Source organism: Chiloscyllium plagiosum, chromosome 4 (genome assembly GCF_004010195.1).
Source record: "Chiloscyllium plagiosum isolate BGI_BamShark_2017 chromosome 4, ASM401019v2, whole genome shotgun sequence".
Classification (NCBI taxonomy): domain Eukaryota; kingdom Metazoa; phylum Chordata; class Chondrichthyes; order Orectolobiformes; family Hemiscylliidae; genus Chiloscyllium; species Chiloscyllium plagiosum.
The window spans coordinates 7,189,410-7,207,748 of NC_057713.1; the positions used below are offsets into that span (position 1 = coordinate 7,189,410).

At 39.8% G+C, this 18,339-nt stretch overlaps 1 protein-coding gene across 4 annotated transcripts in view; it reads left to right on the forward strand.

Moving 5' to 3' along the window:
- pop1 (POP1 homolog, ribonuclease P/MRP subunit) overlaps positions 1 to 18,339 on the forward strand; it is a 61,613-nt gene that overhangs the window by 6,475 nt on the left and 36,799 nt on the right. For 3 of the 4 annotated variants that reach the window (XM_043687652.1, XM_043687654.1, XM_043687655.1), the window contains exons 2-5: positions 3,073 to 3,240; positions 6,026 to 6,184; positions 12,939 to 13,111; positions 14,358 to 14,606. In XM_043687652.1, coding sequence (XP_043543587.1) covers positions 3,075 to 3,240; positions 6,026 to 6,184; positions 12,939 to 13,111; positions 14,358 to 14,606 — 747 coding nt within the window. In that variant the 5' untranslated portion in view covers positions 3,073 to 3,074. Of the gene's footprint in view, positions 1 to 3,068; positions 3,241 to 6,025; positions 6,185 to 12,938; positions 13,112 to 14,357; positions 14,607 to 18,339 lie in introns of all 4 variants that reach the window. The other variant, XM_043687653.1, reaches the window with a different exon arrangement.

Sequence of the window (18,339 nt, forward strand, 5' to 3'; positions counted from 1 at the left end):
CTCCTCCCTGACCTATCACCTTCATCCCCTCCCCCACTCACCTACTGTACTCTATGCTACTTTCTCCCCACCCCCACCCTTTTCTAGCTTATCTCTCCACCCCTCAGGCTCTCTGCCTGTATTCCTGATGAAGGGCTTTTGCCCGAAACGTCGATTTTACTGCTCCTCGGATGCTGCCTGAACTGCTGTGCTCTTCCAGCACCACTAATCCAGAATCTGGTTTCCAGCATCTGCAGTCATTGTTTTTTACCTACATCAGTGAGCATCTGGTCAAGATCTGACATACCTCAGCCCTGGAATTGCTTTCATGAATATTTTCTGCACCATATCTAATGGCTTCACGTTCTTCCCAAAGCATGGTGCCTGGAGCTGAATTTGTACTCCAGTTGAACAAACATATACACTGGTGTTTTTTGTGAACGTTGCTAACGAAACTAAAATAAAACAAAGAACTGTAAATGCTGGAAATTTGAAACTAAAACACAAATTACTGGAGAATGAATTCAGGCCACTGGATTCAAGGTTATCTCTGCTTCCTCTCCACAGATTCTGCAGATCTGAGTTTCTCCAATTCCTGTTCTTGTTAAGGAAATGTTTTTTAAATACAAACAAAATAGAATTTGCTGGAAAAATTTCAGCAGATCTGGCAGCATCTGTAGAGAGAAAATAGAGTTAATGTTTTGGATCCAGTGACCTTCCTTCAGCCCATGCAAGAACGAACGTTTGAGGTCCCATTATTTACCATGCTGTTTTACAAAATAAAGTCCATTAATCCACTCAATCTGGTCCCAGTCCAAAACTGGTCCTCTTGGTCCAGAAGTGAGGACACTACAGAAAAAAACTTCTAAGAAAATGTTTATTTGGTTAACTTTGACTCGGGAACCTTTGTAAAAGAGTAATAATAAAATTATTTTGTGCTTAGAGATGAGTGTATGCTTGATAAGTCTGATGTTTACCATTGAATAATTTTCAAATCAATATAACATTTTGACAGTTACGACTGTGAGCTTGTTAGCTTTACAACTCCCTCACGACAGCTTCCATCCTACCAAGGGTTTTTAATTAATGTGACAGTCACTAGTGAAATCTGCAGATAACTAATTAATAAGAGTTCATCCCATTTACCTTGCCTTCCAAGTCTTTCCAACTGCTAAGTGTTCACCGATTATTATTTGAGGTGACATTTTTAATTATCACAGTAAAGGAAAAAGTTCTGCATCATCTAAAATGACAAATAATCATGGAGTTTTTTGTATATGATTGTGATATAAACTATAGAGTTTGCATGTGTAATGTTTAAATGTTATTTAGAGAGAGTGTTTGGGTTCTTGTTTTTTAGTTAGTAACCAGTGAGTGTTTGAGTGCCTGAAGTTAATTATTAACTTGTAAGTATTTATGTAATGGTGATTTATTTTAAAGAACAGTTGTTGAGTGAATGGATTTTGTGCGCTAATGGATGAGCTTATTCCCAAAACGTCGACTCTCCTTTTTGGATGCTGCCTGACCTGCTGTGCTGTTTGCTGTGATCTCCAGCATCTGCAGTCCTCACTTTCTCCTAGACCTTTCAGTTTATTTTAGATGTTTTGCAGTGCAGCATGTTAAATAATGGGGCCTCAAATGTTTGATAGTTTGTATTGGAATGTGCTTTTTCTCAGCTTGAGAGAAACACACATTGTGAGAGACAAAGTTTTAGTTTTACTTTTGACTTTGGGTAACATTAGTCCTGTGAAGTGTTTGGAGTAGGATGGCTACGTAGAGCAATGCTCCAAAGAAGGGAAGATATAATGATTAAAAATTACCTTCAGTTCAAGAGTTGGTGTTAGTCCCAGGACAGAAATGTTCTAAGGCATTAAAACTGAGTACCATGAAACACTCAGAGCTCCATGAAGAAGCTATCTCAGTTCTAGTTTAAAAGTTGAAGTTGCAAGTGACTTAAAGTTACCAAAGTATAGGTCCAGGGACTCTGGTATGAGTTTTATACGAGTGATATTTTGGAAACTGTATCAGGGGTTTGTTTTGGGTACTACATAAATGCTATTTGGATTCTTTTCAATTTATAAAGAGTGGTTTGGGTTTAATAGGATTACATTATTACTGTGTATTTAAAATCTTTAAGTTTGTATTTTTAGGTTGGTAGTTTGGATTATTCAATTTTATCCTTGTTCCTGTTATAACTTCCATTTTGTTGAAGCAAAATCTGTACTATTTTGTGCTTATGTTTCATCAGGATGCTGCTTTGCTAAAGTCAAAACAAATCTATCAAGCTAGACTCCTGTCTGGGATCTGACCTGTTCAGTACTGATATCAGCTGGAAGCACGACACCCCATAACATTAAAAACTGTAAATGTAAATCCCACAGAATGCATCAGTGATTGGTGGCCTGGATAGAAATTGATCAGTGATGGTCTCATTGTATTGAAGTACAGGCTTTGAGCAACTAAGTGGCCTCATCGTTATGAATAAAGCAAGATCAGAGAGCCAATTTGTTTGTTCATATGGTTTGAACTTACTGCAGTAAAAATTCATAAAATGTGTTTAACTTCAGTGTGATGTGCAATAATTTATCTTAAGGGTGTCAAACTTTTTGAGTTACAATCATTATGTGGTAGAGAACAGAGCAATTCCAAAGATATACAAATATTTCAATGCTGGATATTTTAAAGTATTTTTGGTTGCATGGTGAATTATAATACAATGGCCAATCTCTTACCTGTCATGTGACAATATTTCATTTTGGTACACCAAACAGTAAGTTTCAGTATGTTTAGATTTTTTGTGGTTCTTGACTACGGCGCATTGCTTACATTTCTAGCCTTTATTGTCTGTCTGCGTTGACCACCCTCCCCTAACGTTTTGAGAAAGGACAGTAGATTTTCTTCCCCAATGACTATTTGTCCACAAGTAAAGTGATTTTTTAGAAATGTATCTTTGAGCGACATACTCATAAGCAAATACATTCCCTAATAACTGAATCCTTGATTTCATGTTGGTACAGAGCTTGTGAAAATTTATTGTTTCTGCTTGTATAAATTTTGTTATGCTAGTATGTTAATTGCATTCTCTTTGCAAAGCTATGTCTGGAGTCAGTCGGAAGGAAAAGAAATATGCCAAGTTGATGAGAAACCAGCCTAGCAATATCACCTTTTCCTCAACCGACCAAATGGCTGGCAGATCTGGAATGGGACCGTCTGAATCACAGACCACTAACCCACGCTGTGGCAGCTTTACAAGTCTTCAAGGTACAAAATATTTGCACAGGCTGATTTTTAATGTATTTAATTGCTCTATGGTGAAAAATAAAAAGACCAAACAATTCATGTTGTAAAAGTATGTGGCATCCGTAGATCCTAATGACTTTGCTTCATCATCTGTTTTATTCTCATCCAGCCACGTGTCCGGATTTGATCTTATACTTTTGAGTCTGCAGTATACTGTCTATCCCTTTCTCCTAGGTTCAGCAATACTGATAGAGCCTTTTGCATTCTCACCCTGAACTTCTGAGTAGAAACATGGGGGTAGGCCATTCAGCCCATCAAACCCGCTCTACCATTCAATTAGATCATAGTGATTATCTACAGAGTGCAGAAGAGGTTTATGATCTTTTCCAGCGATGAGACCATTTATTTTTGAGGAAATATTAGCAGAAGTTGGGACTCTTTTCTTTGGAAAGGAGTAGGCTAATGGGAGATCTGGTAGGCATTTTCAAAATCACGAGGAATCTGGGTGGTTGCATAGGGAGAAATTGCATGTAAAAGAAGCAAGGGCCAGAAAAAAAAAAGATTTAAAATGTTTGAGTCTTTTGCAAAATACAAGGTGAGGCAAACCTTTTCAGTGACTGGTTAGTATACACAATGCGTTCCCTGGAAGTGTGGAGGTAGATCCAGTTAAGGCATTCAAAAGGGCATTTGTTAATTGTTTCACTTGCAGGGTTGCAGAGAAAAGCAAGAACTTAGTCAGAATGCTTAGAGAGCTGACAAAAGCACAATGGACTGACTGGTCTCCTTTTACGTCATAACAATTTTGATTTACCATCTACTCAATATAACCTCTGTACCAAACAAGACACTATTCATCTCTCCCTTAAAATATTCAATGGCCCAACTCCGTTCCTCTGAGACAGCTGAGAGAGAAATATCTCATCTCAGTTCTAAAAGGAATTTTTAAACACCAGCCTCTCATTTCTGGTTTAATTCAAAAGAGGAAACACTGCTATGCTGTCAACTCTCCAGGCTAGAAGCTCTGGAATTCTCTCTCAAAACATCCTGGGCATCTCTTTAAGATGCTTCTTAAAAGGGTCCTGAGGAAGGAATACTCGACTCAAAACATTGACTCTGATTTCTCTCCACAGATGCTGCCAGATCTGCTGAGCACTTCCAGCAATTTCTGTTTTTGTTTCTGATTTACAGCATCCGCAATTTTGTTTTTGGCTTTTGCTCCTTAAAACTTACCTGTTTGATCAAGCTTTGGGTCTCCTTACCCAACTCTTCATGTCTGCTCAATCATCTGTTCAATCATCAGCAAAGTGATGGAAGTATCATTGACAGGGCTGACAAGATAATCAGCAAAAACTTGCTCTTTGATATTCGTTTTGGCTTCTGTCATGGCTACTGTGTTTTGTATCTTTCACAGCCTTGGTTCAAGTCCAAGCTCAAAAATGGGGATGTGTCCAGTACCATTCACAACACCATGTATGGAAGCAGGACATGTCTGCATACAGAAAGGCATTGACAATTTTTGGGATGAGTAGCTAATAACATTCACACCACACAAATGCCATGTAGTGACTATGTATAACAGGTGAATTTAACTATCTCCTTGACATTCACTGGTATTATGACTGCTGAATCCCCCATTATCAACATCCTGAGTCAACTACTGACAGAAAATGAAATGGTATTATGACCCAGACCAAGCCACCTTCAAATATATCAAGAAGATAATCCAGATCCTAACTTTTTAAAAGTAAATGTAAGGTCTGTGTTCCAAACGTAATTTAGTTGGTTACACTGCTCACCTTTAAGCAAAACACACTTTATTTTAACTGTAGAGTAAGAATACGAACAAAAGAAAGAAGAATTGGTCTAACATTAACTCTAGGAAAACTTACCAGAATAATAGATTATTTACTTAGTAAACAGCAACTCTATGCAAGTGAGTTGTTTTCCCTCAGGACTGTTGGCTCTTACCCTGATCTCATGCATACAGAATCAGTCTTTGAATGCTGAAAGTCCCCAAGAGTAGGAGAGCTGGTTTGTTTGCTCATTTATGCCACTTATGCAGCTGTAGCTGCATCCCAGTAGAGAATAACTACCTCGAGCCATAGGTGAGAATTGGGTGGTAATGAGGAGCAGTACAGGATAGTCACTCCAATGAGTGTAGTGAGCCACCTGTAAAAGTGTACTACTGCTGCATGCACCCCACCTTTAATATGGCAGAATCTATCATTGGAATTTTTATTCTGTTTACTTGTGAACCTTCTCTGGCATTTGTTTTTAAAATTTGAAAATTCCCAATGAGCTTTATCTTCATTTTTGGTTAGTTCTTCATGTGAACTGTGCCATTCTTTTATCTAAACGTGCATTGAAACATAGGCCCTTCAAACTTGCTCCATCATTCAGTATGATCATGGTTGATCATCCAACACAATACCTTTTCCTGCTTTCTCCCTATACCCTTTGATCCCTTTAGATGCAAGAACTATGTCTAATTTCTTCTTGAAAACAACTGCTTTCTGTGGTAGCAAATTCCAAAGGCTTATCACTGTTTGCATGAAGAAATTTCTCCCCATCTGAGTTGTCAATAGCCTACCCTGTGTCCTTAATCCGCAACCCATCGTTGTGGACTCCACGGTTATCAGGAACATCCTTTCTGTCTTTCCCCTATCTAATCCTATTAGAATTTTATAGATCTTGAGATTAATCACCCCTGCCCCTGCAATTAGATCTGATTGATAGGGTATCGACATGTTCATCTTTTTTTTTCCGAATTCCTAGAACTTTATTTCATGTTTGGTCTTGTCTTCAGGCGTTACTGGTGGTTATGTGCAACAGCAGCAAGTGGGGTCCAGTCAGCCATCTTATGGTGACCACCGGCGAAGTTCATACAGAGGAGGTTTCCGAGGGTACCGAGGAAACTCGAGAGGAAGCTGTCATGGCTATTCTCAAATTCCCAAAAGCATAACTGGTAAGTATATGATACTAGATAGAAGCTTGCTTTATTGTTGAGGGAACAAAATTAGTTAGAACTAGGCCTGGTTCTCAAACAATCCAACTCCCTAGCTGTTCTGTTTAATGATAGTCTTTAACCTGGGTCTTCTCTATTGGTTTGCAGAGTGCATGGGACTATGACCTGTATTCTGTCAACTGCTTGATGTCGAATTGTAAAGGCCAATGTTGTTAAGCAACTCTATTTAACTGTAGATTCTCTATTTAAATAGATTCCAATTTGCATACAAATTCAACACAAACCTTTTTCCTGTGTAATAGCTAAATCGCTCTCTTTCACGTTGCTATCTCTTAGTGCATTGGGAGTGCTATCTTCTGATAGGCTGTTTCTTGGTGTGCACTTGATATACTGTGTGCAGCTATTTGGAGTCTTGAGTTCAGCTAATTTAATCTCGCTTTACAAACAATGTTGGAGTCATTCTTGCAGAATTAGCCAAGTTGTCTGAAACACACATTAGCAGTTTATAGTCTTAATTCTTATATTTCATTACAATGTTTCTATTTTTCATCACTTGTCATTGATTATCCTTGTATTTAGGTCACATTCTTCTGAATAATCAGGGCTATACGTTGCTCTGTGGATGTTTCTTTCATCTTCTCATTATCCCTGTTATCAGTGAGTTTAGCACCCACTTTTTTTTCTACTCCCTTAAAGGTGTTATGCAGCCTGGTGAAAGTCATTAAGTTTAAGTTCTTGGCTCGATCCCCACAGATTTTCCCATCATACTTAGAAAACTTGCTCCGTACTGCGTACATCTAAGACTTTTAATTTTTTGTTAGCACTCTTAATGAATTGTCTTTATAAGGGAAAGCAAAGCTGTAATGGTTTTAGCACCGGACCAGTAATCCTGAGAGCACCTGGGTTCGAATCCCATTGTGGCATTTGGTGGAACTTGAATTCATGTGAATTAATTGTCATAAAAACCTGATGGGTTCACTAGTATCATCAAGGAAATCTGCCATCCTTACATATGATTCTAGATGCACAGTACTGTCATTGACTTTAAACTGCCCTCTGAAGTGGTCTAGCAAGCTACTCCGTTGTCAATTTTCTTAAAAATTTCAAAGAATTGAAACCTGACTTAACGCTTGGCGGGCTAAAAGGAGTCATGAAATAGCTTTAGTAAGCAGAATTAAGAAGAATCCCAAAACATTTTATTCCTATATAAGAAGCAAGTGGGTAACTAGAGAAAGGATTGGTCCACTAAAGGATAATGAAGGAAGGCTGTGTGTCAAACCTGAGAGAACAGGTGAGATTCTGAATGATTACTTTGCATCAGTGCTCACTGAGGAGAGGAACATGATGAATATTGAGATTAGAGATAGAAGTTTGATTAGTCTGGATCACGTTGACATAAGTAGGGAAGATGTCTTGGGAAGGTTAGAGTTTATTAAGGTAGACAAATCCCCAGGACCGGATGGGATCTATCCCATGTTGCTGAGGGAGGCGAGAGAGGAAATAGCTGGGGCCCTGACAGATGTCCTTGTGGCGTCCTTAAACACAAGTGAGGTGCCGGAGGACTGGAAGGTTGCTCACGTTGTCCCCCTGTACAAGAAGGGTAGTAGGGATATTCTGGGTAACTACAGACCAGTGAGCCAGACGTCAGTGGTGGGAAAGTTGCTGGAGAAGGTACTGAGGGATAGGATCTATTTATATTTAGAAAAGAATGGGCTTATCAGTGATAGGCAATATTGTTTTGTGTGGGGGAGATCATGCCTTACCAACTTAATAGAGTTCTTTGAGGAAGTGACCAAGTTGATTGAAGGAAGGACTGTTGATGTCGTATGCATGGACATATATAAGGCGCTTGATAAGGTTCCCCATGGTAAACTAATAAAGTGAAGTTACATGGTGTGCAGGGTGTTCTAGCTAGTTGGATGAAGAACTGGTTGAGCAACAGGAGACAGAGTAGTAGTTGAAGGAGTATCTCGAAATGGAGAAAGATGACTAGTAGTGTTCCACAGGGATTGGTGTTGGGTCTACTGTTGTTTGTGATATACATAAATGATCTGGAAGAGGGCACTGTTGGTATGATCAGCAAGTTTGCAGATGACACGAAGATTGGAGTAGCAGAAAGCATAAGGGACTGTCAAAGAATACAGGAGAATATAGATGGACTGGAAAGTTGGGCAGAAAAGTGGCAGATGGAGTTCAATCCAGACAAATGTGAGGTGATGCATTTAGGCAAGTCTAATTCTCGAGCGAATTATACAATGAACGGAAGAGCCTTGGGAAACATTGATGAGCAGAGAGATCTGGGAGTGCAGGTCCATTGTACCCTGAAGGTTGCTGCACAGGTGGATAGAGTGGTCAAGAAGGCATATGGTATACTTGCCTTCATTGGATGGGGTATTGAGTATAAGAACTGGCAGGTCATGTTAAAATTGTACAGGACATTTGTCCGACTGCATTTAGAATACTGTGTACAGTTCTGGTCGTCACATTACCAAAAGGATGTGGATGCTTTGGAGAGGGTGCAGAGAAGATTTACGAGGATGTTGCCTGGTATGGAGGGTGCTAGCTATGAAGAGAGGTTGAGTAGGTTAGATTTGTTTTCATTAGGAAAAAGGAGATTGAGGGGGGACCTGATTGAAGTTTACAAAATCATGAAGGGTATAGACAGGGTGGATAGAGATAAGCATTTTCCCAGGGTGAAGGATTCAACAATGAGAGGTCACGCTTTCAAGGTGAGAGGTGGAAAGTTTAAGGGGGATACACATGGCAAGTACTTTACACAGAGGGTGGTGGGTGTCTGGAACGCATTGCCAGCAGAGGTGGTAGGTGCAGGCAAGGTAGATTAATTTAAGATGCGTCTAGACAGATGCATGAGTAGGTGGGGAGCAGAGGGATACAGATGCTTAGGAATTGGGCGACAGGTTTAAACGGTATATTTGGATCATCTCAGGCTTGTTTAACCCTGTACAGCCCTTCATACTAACATCTAGTTGTGTCAAATCTGGGAGAACTGGACAAGAGTTGAGAACAGCCTGAAATAGTTATATTTGTGGATTTAGACCTGACACATCAGCATCCTAGGTATTGCCTGTCCAATTAGCATGACAGACATAGGAGACAGCACAGTATACATTTGTGAGGGAGTGCTCAACATTGACTCTAGAGTCCATGAAGTTTCTTGGCATTAGGTCTCTGTCACTCGCTTGTATTCATTCTCTGTCTGTCTCATGTTTGGCAGTCTTGGTCTTCCGACTCCTCTCTATGACTCCGAAATATGGATTATACATAGATGCCACCTCAGGCCCTTGAAGTAACATCAGCGCTGTTTGAGACAGATTCTCCATATTGGCTGGGAGGTCAGGTGTACTTATATTAGCTTTCTTGTAGGAGCCAGTAGCACCAGCATCAAGGCCATGATCATCCAAAGTCAACACCTTTTGGGCTAGCCAAATGCACAGCATACCTGAGTTCTGACTGCCAAAGCAAATTTTTTACTTAGATTAGATTACTTACAGTGTGGAAACAGGCCCTTCGGCCCAGCAAGTCCACACCGACCCGCCGAAGCACGACCCACCCAGACCCATTCCCCTACATTTACCCCTTCACCTAACATTCTGGGCAATTTAGCATGGCCAATTCACCTAATCTGCACATTTTTGGACTGGGGGAGGAAACTGGAGCACCCGGAGGAAACCCACGCAGACACGGGGAGAATGTGCAAACTCCACACGGTAAGTCGCTTGAGGCGGGAATTGAACCCGGGTCTCTGGCGCTGTGCGACAACAGTGCTAACCACTGTGCCGCCCATCACTGTGATTTGGAGAAGTTAATTGAGTGGGCATATGAATTATTATGCAATATAATGTAGGGTTATCAACTTTGGGAGTAAGAACTGCAAGGCAGGTTTTTGTCTAACTGGCTATAAATTGAAAGATGAAACTATATAACGAGATTGGGGTGTCCTCATTCACTCGTCATTGAAGGTTAGCAGGTACAAAAATTAATAAAGAAGGCCAGTGGTATATTGGATTTCATAATGAGAGGATTTGAATATAGGAGTAAGGATGTTTAAGAAGGGTGGTAAGAACAAGCCAGGGAACTATAGACCAGTGAGCCTGACGTCGGTAGTGGGCAAGTTGTTGGAGGGAATCCTGAGGGACAGATGTACATGTGTTTGGAAAGGCAAGGACTGATTAGGGATAGTCAACATGACTTTGTGCATGGGAAATCATGTCTCACAAATTTGATTGAGTTTTTTGAAGAAGTTTTGAAGATTGATGAGGGCAGAGTGGTAGATGTGATCTATACGGACTTCAGTAAGGCGTTCGACAAGGTTCCCCATGGGAGACTGGTTAGCAAGGTTAAATCTCACAGAATACGGGAGAACTAGCCATTTGGATACAGAACTGGGGTGGCTCAGTGGTTAGCACTGCTGCCTTACAGCGCCAGGGACCCAGGTTCAATTCCTGCCTCGGGCAACTATCTCTGTGGAGTTTGCACATTCTCCCCGTGTCTGCGTGGGTTTCCTCCAGGTACTCCGGTTTCCTCCCACAGTCCAAAGATGTGCAGGTCAGGTGAATTGGCCATGCTAAATTTAGTTTTATGTGCATTAGTCAGGGGGAATGGGTCTGGGTGGGTTACTCTTTGGAGGGTCGGTGTGGACTTGTTGGGCCGAAGGGCCTGTTTCCATACTGTAAATAATCTAATCTAATCTAACTGGCTCAAAGGGAGTAGACAGAGGGTGGTGGTGGAAGGTTGTTTTTCAGACTGGAGGCCTGTGACCAGTGAATGCCACAAGGATCAGTGCTGGATCCTCTACTTTTTGTCATTTACATAAATGATTTGGATGCGAGCATAAGAGGTACAGTTAGTAAGTTTGCAGATGACACCAAAATCAGAGGTGTAGTGGACAGCGAAGAAGGTTACCTCTGATTACAACAGGATCTTGACCAGATGGGCCAATGGGCTGAGAAGTGGCAGGTGGAGTTCAATTTAGATAAATGTGAGGTGCTGCATTTTGGGAAAGCAAATCTTAGCAGGACTTACACAATTAATGATAAGGTCCTAGAGAGTGTTGCTGAATAAGAAGACCTTGGAGTGCAGGTTCGAACACCTTGATAATGGAGTCGCAGGTAAATAGGATAGCAAAGAAGGTGTTTGGTATGCTTTCCTTTATTGCTCAGAGTATTGAGTACAGGAATTGGGAGGTCATGTTGCAGCTGTACAGGACGTTGGTTACGCCACTGTTGGAATATTGCGTGCAATTCTGGTCTCCTTCCTATTGGAAAGATGTTGTGAAACTTGAAAGGGTTCAGAAAAGATTTACAAGGATGTTGCCAGGGTTGGAGGATTTGAGCTATAGGGAGCAGCTGAACAGGCTGGGGCTGTTTTCCTTGGAGCATCAGAGGCTGAGCATTGACCTTATAGATGTTTACAAAATTATGAGGGGCATGGATAGGATAAATAGACAAAGTTGAGTCCAGAACTAGAGGGCATAGATTTAGGGTAAGAGGGGAAAGATATAAAAGAAACCTAAGGGGCTACATTTTCACACAGAGAGTGGCACGTGTATGGAATGAGCTGCCAGAGGAAGTGGTGGAGGCTGGTAAAATTGCAACATTTTAAGAGGCATTTGAGTGGGTATATGAATAGGAAGGGTTTGGAGGAATATGGGCCGGGTGCTGGCAGGTGGGACTAGATTGGGTTGGGATATCTGGTCGGCATGGACGGGTTGGACCGAAGGGTCTGTTTCCATGCTGTACATCTCTATGACTCTGTCTTGCTGCAGTTAGAGAACCTTGGTGAGACCATCCCTGGAATTTTGCAGTTTTGATCAGCTTATCTGAGAAATGAGGCTCTTGCTATAGTGGGAGTGTAATAAAGGTTTTTGATTTGGTTTATTATTGTCGCATATACCTAGGTACAGTGAAAAGTTTGCCAAACTGAAGACTAGGATGGGGAAGGGAACTGATGCATAAGGAGAGATTGAATTGTTTAGGTTTATGAGTTAAAAACAATGGCTGCAGATCTGGAAACCAGATTCTGGATTAGTGGTGCTGGAAGAGCACAGCAGTTCAGGCAGCAACCAAGGAGCTTCGAAATCGACGTTTCGGGCAAATGCCCTTCATCCAAAAGCCCTTGTTTAGGTTTATATTCACTACAGTTGAGAAGAATGAGGGATTTTAGATATGAGGCCAAATTAGAGAAATTGGGCTTATTCTCCTTGGAGCAGAGAAGATTAAGCAGTGATCCTGTTGAGGTGTTCAGAATTATAAACAATTTTACCAGGGTAAAGAAGGAAATTCTGTTTCCATGAATGGGTATGTCAGTAACTAGTGGTCACAATTTCAAGATTGTCAGCAGGAGAACTAAATAAAATCAGGAGAAACTTCTTTACTCAGGGAGTTGTTGGGATTTGGAATGTATTGCATAGGAAAATGGTGGAGATGGATTTCATAGATTGGTGAGGCTGTTTAATTCACTACCACAGAAAGAAATCAAGTCCAAACCGTTATCTGATTTCAAGAATGAGTTGGGTATTACATTTGGGATTAAAACGATCAAAGGATGTGGTAGGGAAAGCAGGAGCAGGCTACTGAGTGGGACGATCAGTCATGATCATAATGAACGACTGAGCAGGCTGAAGCATCAAAAGGCCTGCTCTTCTATTTTCTATATTTTCTGAGAACTTCTGTTGCCTTAAAATTGTATTAAATCTTATTAAAAACGTAATGTCTTTTGATTTTTCATATTGCAGCAACAACATTTGCTCAAGCCCGTGCTGCTGAAATCAATGCCATGATAAAAGCAGTCACACATAAATCTGGTTCTCAGTTTCTGCAGTCACTGCCACCAACAATGCGCAGAAGAGCCATGAGTCATAATATTAAACGTCTCCCAAGAAGGCTTCAAGAAATTGCAAAGAAAGAGGTAAGGTTATATCAATAGAAGCAAATAAAATTACCGGTATCTGAAAAGCACTTCTGGATTAAGTGATGCATAAAGACAATAACTCTGCAGTTACTCAATGTTTCTTTTATTTCTATGGGATGTCAGTATTTATTGCCCAGCTTTCAATTGCATGTTAATTCCTATGTTTGATGTGTTTTTAGTTTTCATAAAACAAAGATCAATGAAATGAATGGCTTCTCATGTCTGTACTTTGATTACCAAAATGAGTTCCACTTTCTGGTCTGATATCATTCGCTCTGAAGGTGTATAAATAATCATGAGCTCGCTTGATGATTTAGCAGATATTATTATTGAGTCGCACTTATTTTTTCTTAAGCAGTTATTAATGTTCCACTAGCTGATCTGCTGGCATTCAACTTTCAGCGCATTCTATAAGTGCTGATTGCTTTGCTACTAGATTTCATGTTGTCCATGTTAGGTTGTTGGAATGAGTTTGTGCCTTCTTTATTCTGATTTCTACTGGGTGAAATTTAGGAAGGTCTTGCCTTAATTATTTTAGAGTCAGAGATTTTACAGCATGGAAAGAGGCCCTTTGTCCTTGTGCCAGTCGTCAAACATCTGCTTATTCTAATCCATTTTCCAGCAGTTGACCTGCAGCCTTATATGGTATGATGTTGCAAGTGCTGATCTAAATAGTTCTTAAATGTCATGAGGAAATTATAATTTGTGTATTAAATTCCAGGTTTTATTAATTGCATGTAAATTCCTCCAACTGCAGCAGTAGGATATGAACCTGTGTCTCCACATCATTAGTCTGGGCCTCTAGATTATCAGACCAGTTACATTGTCACTGTGCCATATCTAACCCTAAATGTACAGAATGATTTTTTTTTTTGAAATAAACATTTTTAAAATCTGGTTTCTTATTTTATCTTGGTCTGCCTGTACATCCTAAGGATTACAGCGCTTCAAGAAGACTGCACCAACTTCTCCAGGAATGGAGATTCGGCAATTAGGAATGGCCAAGAAATGCTGACTTAGTCAGAGATAGCCACATCCATGAACAAATAATGAAAAAAGCTCCTTTTTTAGAAGTTGAAATGTATTTGCTTTAAAATTATAGAGATATTTCTAAGAAGCTTTTTATTCAAGTGTTGTTAACAGACAATGGTTTGTGAATTGTGTTGAGTGTATCAAAGCATTTTTTGTGGGAAAACAAATCTGTCAAAAGTCCTAATTCTTACTATCCTCCCCTCTTCTGCAGGTGGAAAAGGTTTCCCAGCTGAAGAAAGAGCAATCAAAGAGTAAATCTCGCAAAGCCCGTCGACGACACGGGAGTCTGTTAATAGAATTTAACCGAAGGCAGCGAAAAAACATTTGGCTGGAGACTCACATATGGCATGCAAAAAGATTCCATATGGTTAAAAAGTGGGGATACTGTTTGGGCAATAAACCAACCACTAAAAGTTACAGAGCATGTTATCGTTCTATGACAAAGCAGTGTCTTCTGCAGGTAGCTTAAATAGTACATTTTAGCTCAGTTTCTCTGCTGTATAACTCTGACTAAATAATTTTATGGAGAATTGCATTCAGAACAATAAGATACAAGTTACATTTGCAAGGTTTCTATAACTGAATGCTGCTAACAAATGCAACTTTGGCATGGCACAAAATCAAGAAGGTCATGGTGAATCTCTATAAACACCAGTTTGATTTTAACTGGATTATTCTGTGCAGTACTAAGCACTGTGCTGATAGCAAGGGCCTGAAAATTTTAGATGTGGTGCAGAATAGATTTACGCAATGGTTTCCTGGGTTGAAGGATTTCAGGTAGGGCGATAGAATGAAGACCAATGGACAGTTCTTTTTAGAGAAGTGTATGAGTGGAAAGATTTGATGAAAGACTCAGTCGGTTGGGAATAATTCACTCTAGTTTAAAGAATGAGGGGAACATCTCATAGAAACCTATAAAATTCTAACTCAACCAGTCAGGGTAAGTGCAGAAAAGGTGTTGCAGAAGACGAGGGAGTTCAGGACCAGGGATCACGATCTAAGGATTTAGGATTGAGGTGAAGAGAAATGTCTTCACTGAGAGAGTGATGAGTTTGTAGAATTCTCTACCACAAAACAGTTGAGGCCAAAAAAAAATTGAATGTTTTGTATAAAAGAATCAAAGGATATGGAGAGACAGAGGAAACTGGATAGTGAATTAGACGATCAGATATGATCATATTGAAACGTAGAGCAGGCTTAAAGGGCTGAAAAGCCTTCTCCTGTTCCTATTTTCTGTTTTTCTATGATATAGGTGTTCAAAATCATGAGGGTTCTCTACAGAGTAAATAGGAAGAAACTTCTACTGGCAAAAGAGTTGAGAACCAGAGGATGTAGATTTAATGTGATTGGCAACATGAGCAACTGATTACAAACAGTCACAGCTTCCAAAAAAAAAGTTGAATAATTAGGTCTCTAGGGAAAGGCCATAGAATGGGGCTAGCTGCTCAGAAGCAAGCAAACGTGAACCAGGTGGGCTGAATTTGTTATGTAACCAATCTAGATTCTTTGCTAAACTTGATGTTTAGTGTTTAACATTCCTTGCCTCCTCTTCCTTCACCCACCAAAAAAAAAGTTTGTTTAGAAATTATTATTGTTGGAGAATTCTGGATCAGTGTTATGTGAAGGAACACTATATGGTTAACTAGTTGATCGAGTCATTGGATGAAATTTATTGCTTCCTATTTCTCAGCTGATTCTAATTTCTTAATCACTGTAGTTTGTATGGATTGTATTTAATCATACATTGTTCCTGAAGATATATATTTCAAAATGTAACAGTTAGGCTGCAGGTGAATACTTGAATGATTTAGTAAATCCTACAGATTTACCTTAGTGACTTTGTATATGGGTTTGTTTTGTACTATAATCCAGCAACTCATCCATACTCCTTCGACAACATCTCCACACCCATAACCTCCATTCCTCCCCCCACCCAAACAGGTCTGAATGCTGCCTACACTTGGACAGCAGTGGTTCAATAAGTTTGCTCATCACTGCTTTCTCAAGGGCTGGACCATAAATGTTGGCCCAGACAGCAATGATCATATTTTATGAAAGAATAGATAAAAAGTTATTCATTTGATAGGTTAATGAAAATAGCTATGTTTGATTCAGTACACTATCCTTTAAGCCTTAGGAGAGGCTGCAGTGAAAGTTTTCCCCCCTGACGTTTTGTCCAGAACTTCGCAGTGGCACAGTGGCTCAATGGTTAGCGCTGCTGCTGCCTCACAGCGCCAGGGATCCGGGTTCGATTCCAGCCTCTGGTGACTGTGTGGGATTTGCACGTTCTCCCCGTGTCTGAGTGGGCTTCCTCCGGGTCCCCCAGTTTAGTCTCTCAATTCAAAGATGTGCAGGTCAGATGAATTGGCCATGCTAAACAGTATTAGGTGATGCATTAGTCAGGGGTAAATAAAGGGCGGTGGAATGGGTCTAGCTGGGTTACCTTTTGGAGGGTTGGTGTGGACATGTTGGGCCGAAGGGCCTGTTTCCATACTGTAGGGAATCTAATCTAATCTAACTTAATCTATTCAGCTGTTTGAGACAGAGCAAGTTATATTTGGATGGAGTCTTCAGTGTGGAATTATTCACAATTTCTTGCTTTACGTTGATTCTCATACATTACCATTCAAGTGATTTTTTTTTTTAAATCCATGCAGTTTAACTAGTGTACATTTAACTTTTAAATCTGAAAATGAAGTTGAGGAGAAAGTAGTTATTGCAAATCAATATAAATTTGTCCTCTTTTTCATTTTGAAGATAAATGATAAGTTTTTATCTAGAGTGCCTGAAAATAATTGTTTATATATGTACATATGAATTAGAAGCAGGAGTAGGCCATAGTCTGTCAGGCATGTTTGAGCATTTGGTAAGATCATGGCTGAGCTGCTTATGGCCTCTGCTCTGTTTTTCTGCCAAGCCCAATTTTGTTTGATCCCTGGTCAATCAAGAAATTAATCTAACTCTGCTTTAAAAATATTCTGTGACTGTCTCCATTGTGTTCCACAGACTTGTGACCCAGAGAGAAATGATTTCTCCTCAGCTTTTTCTTAATAAGGAGACACTTTATTTTTAAACTGTACCCCGCGTTCTAGTCACTCCCACAGGGGAAGCATTCTCTCAACACCCACCATATCAAGTCTCCTGAGGTTATTGTATGTTTCAGCAAGATCATCTCTCTTCCTTCTGAACTGCAGTGGATTCTCTGATCAGCTAATACAATTATGTTGTTTATTAAATAAAGTCAAAATTCTGCACAGTCCTCCTAGATGTAGTCTCACCAGCACATGGTGCAATACAGTTACTTTTATATTCCATTCCTCTTAGAATAAACGACTTTCTATTAGCTGTCCTAATCATTTGCTGTACCTACACAAACTAACATTTTCATGATTCATAAACCAAGAAAGCCAGATCCATTGTATTTCAGAGCTTTCCACTTCTCCGTTTAAAAAATATGTTGCTTTTCTATTCCACTTAAAGTAGACAAGTTCACATGTCTGCACATTATACTCCATCTGCCAATTTTTTCCCAACTCAATTTGTCTATATCCCTTTGCAGACTCTTTGCACCCACTTCAGAAATTACTTTCCTACCAATCTTTGTGCCATTAGGACTTGTAATAACTATTAATTCAGCCATGCATGCCAATCCAAAATGATTCATTGAGATTTACTCTGTTTCCTGTGAGATAACTAGACCCCTCTAACCGTTCTAACTTGTTACTCCTTACATATTGCTCCTATTTTGTATAGTAACCTTCGTGACACCTTGTTAAATGCCTTTTGGAAATCTAAGTACAGCACAGCCATAGATTCCCCTTTATCTGTGCTTAATGTGAGTCAATTCAAGCAGAGAGAACCACAGATTGGGCGCAGAACAAAGATGCTATTCATGTCTGTATTGGCCTTCTGAAAGAACAATTCCATTACTCTGAAAACCCTTTCCTTTACTATGTAACCATGTAATTATTTTCCTTTTGAAAGCCACAATTGATCTGTTTCCGTCACATTGTTGGCAATATGTTCTTGATCCTAACCGCTTGGTATGTATAAGAGTAACAATATTGGTGAAAATGATACATTTTGCCAAAACTTTTTGACTTGCTGTCATCAGGGTAATTCACAAGAATATCATTTCAAAAGGAAGACCAACATTTATTCTGCATGAAAAGAGAATGCTGAATGATTGACAA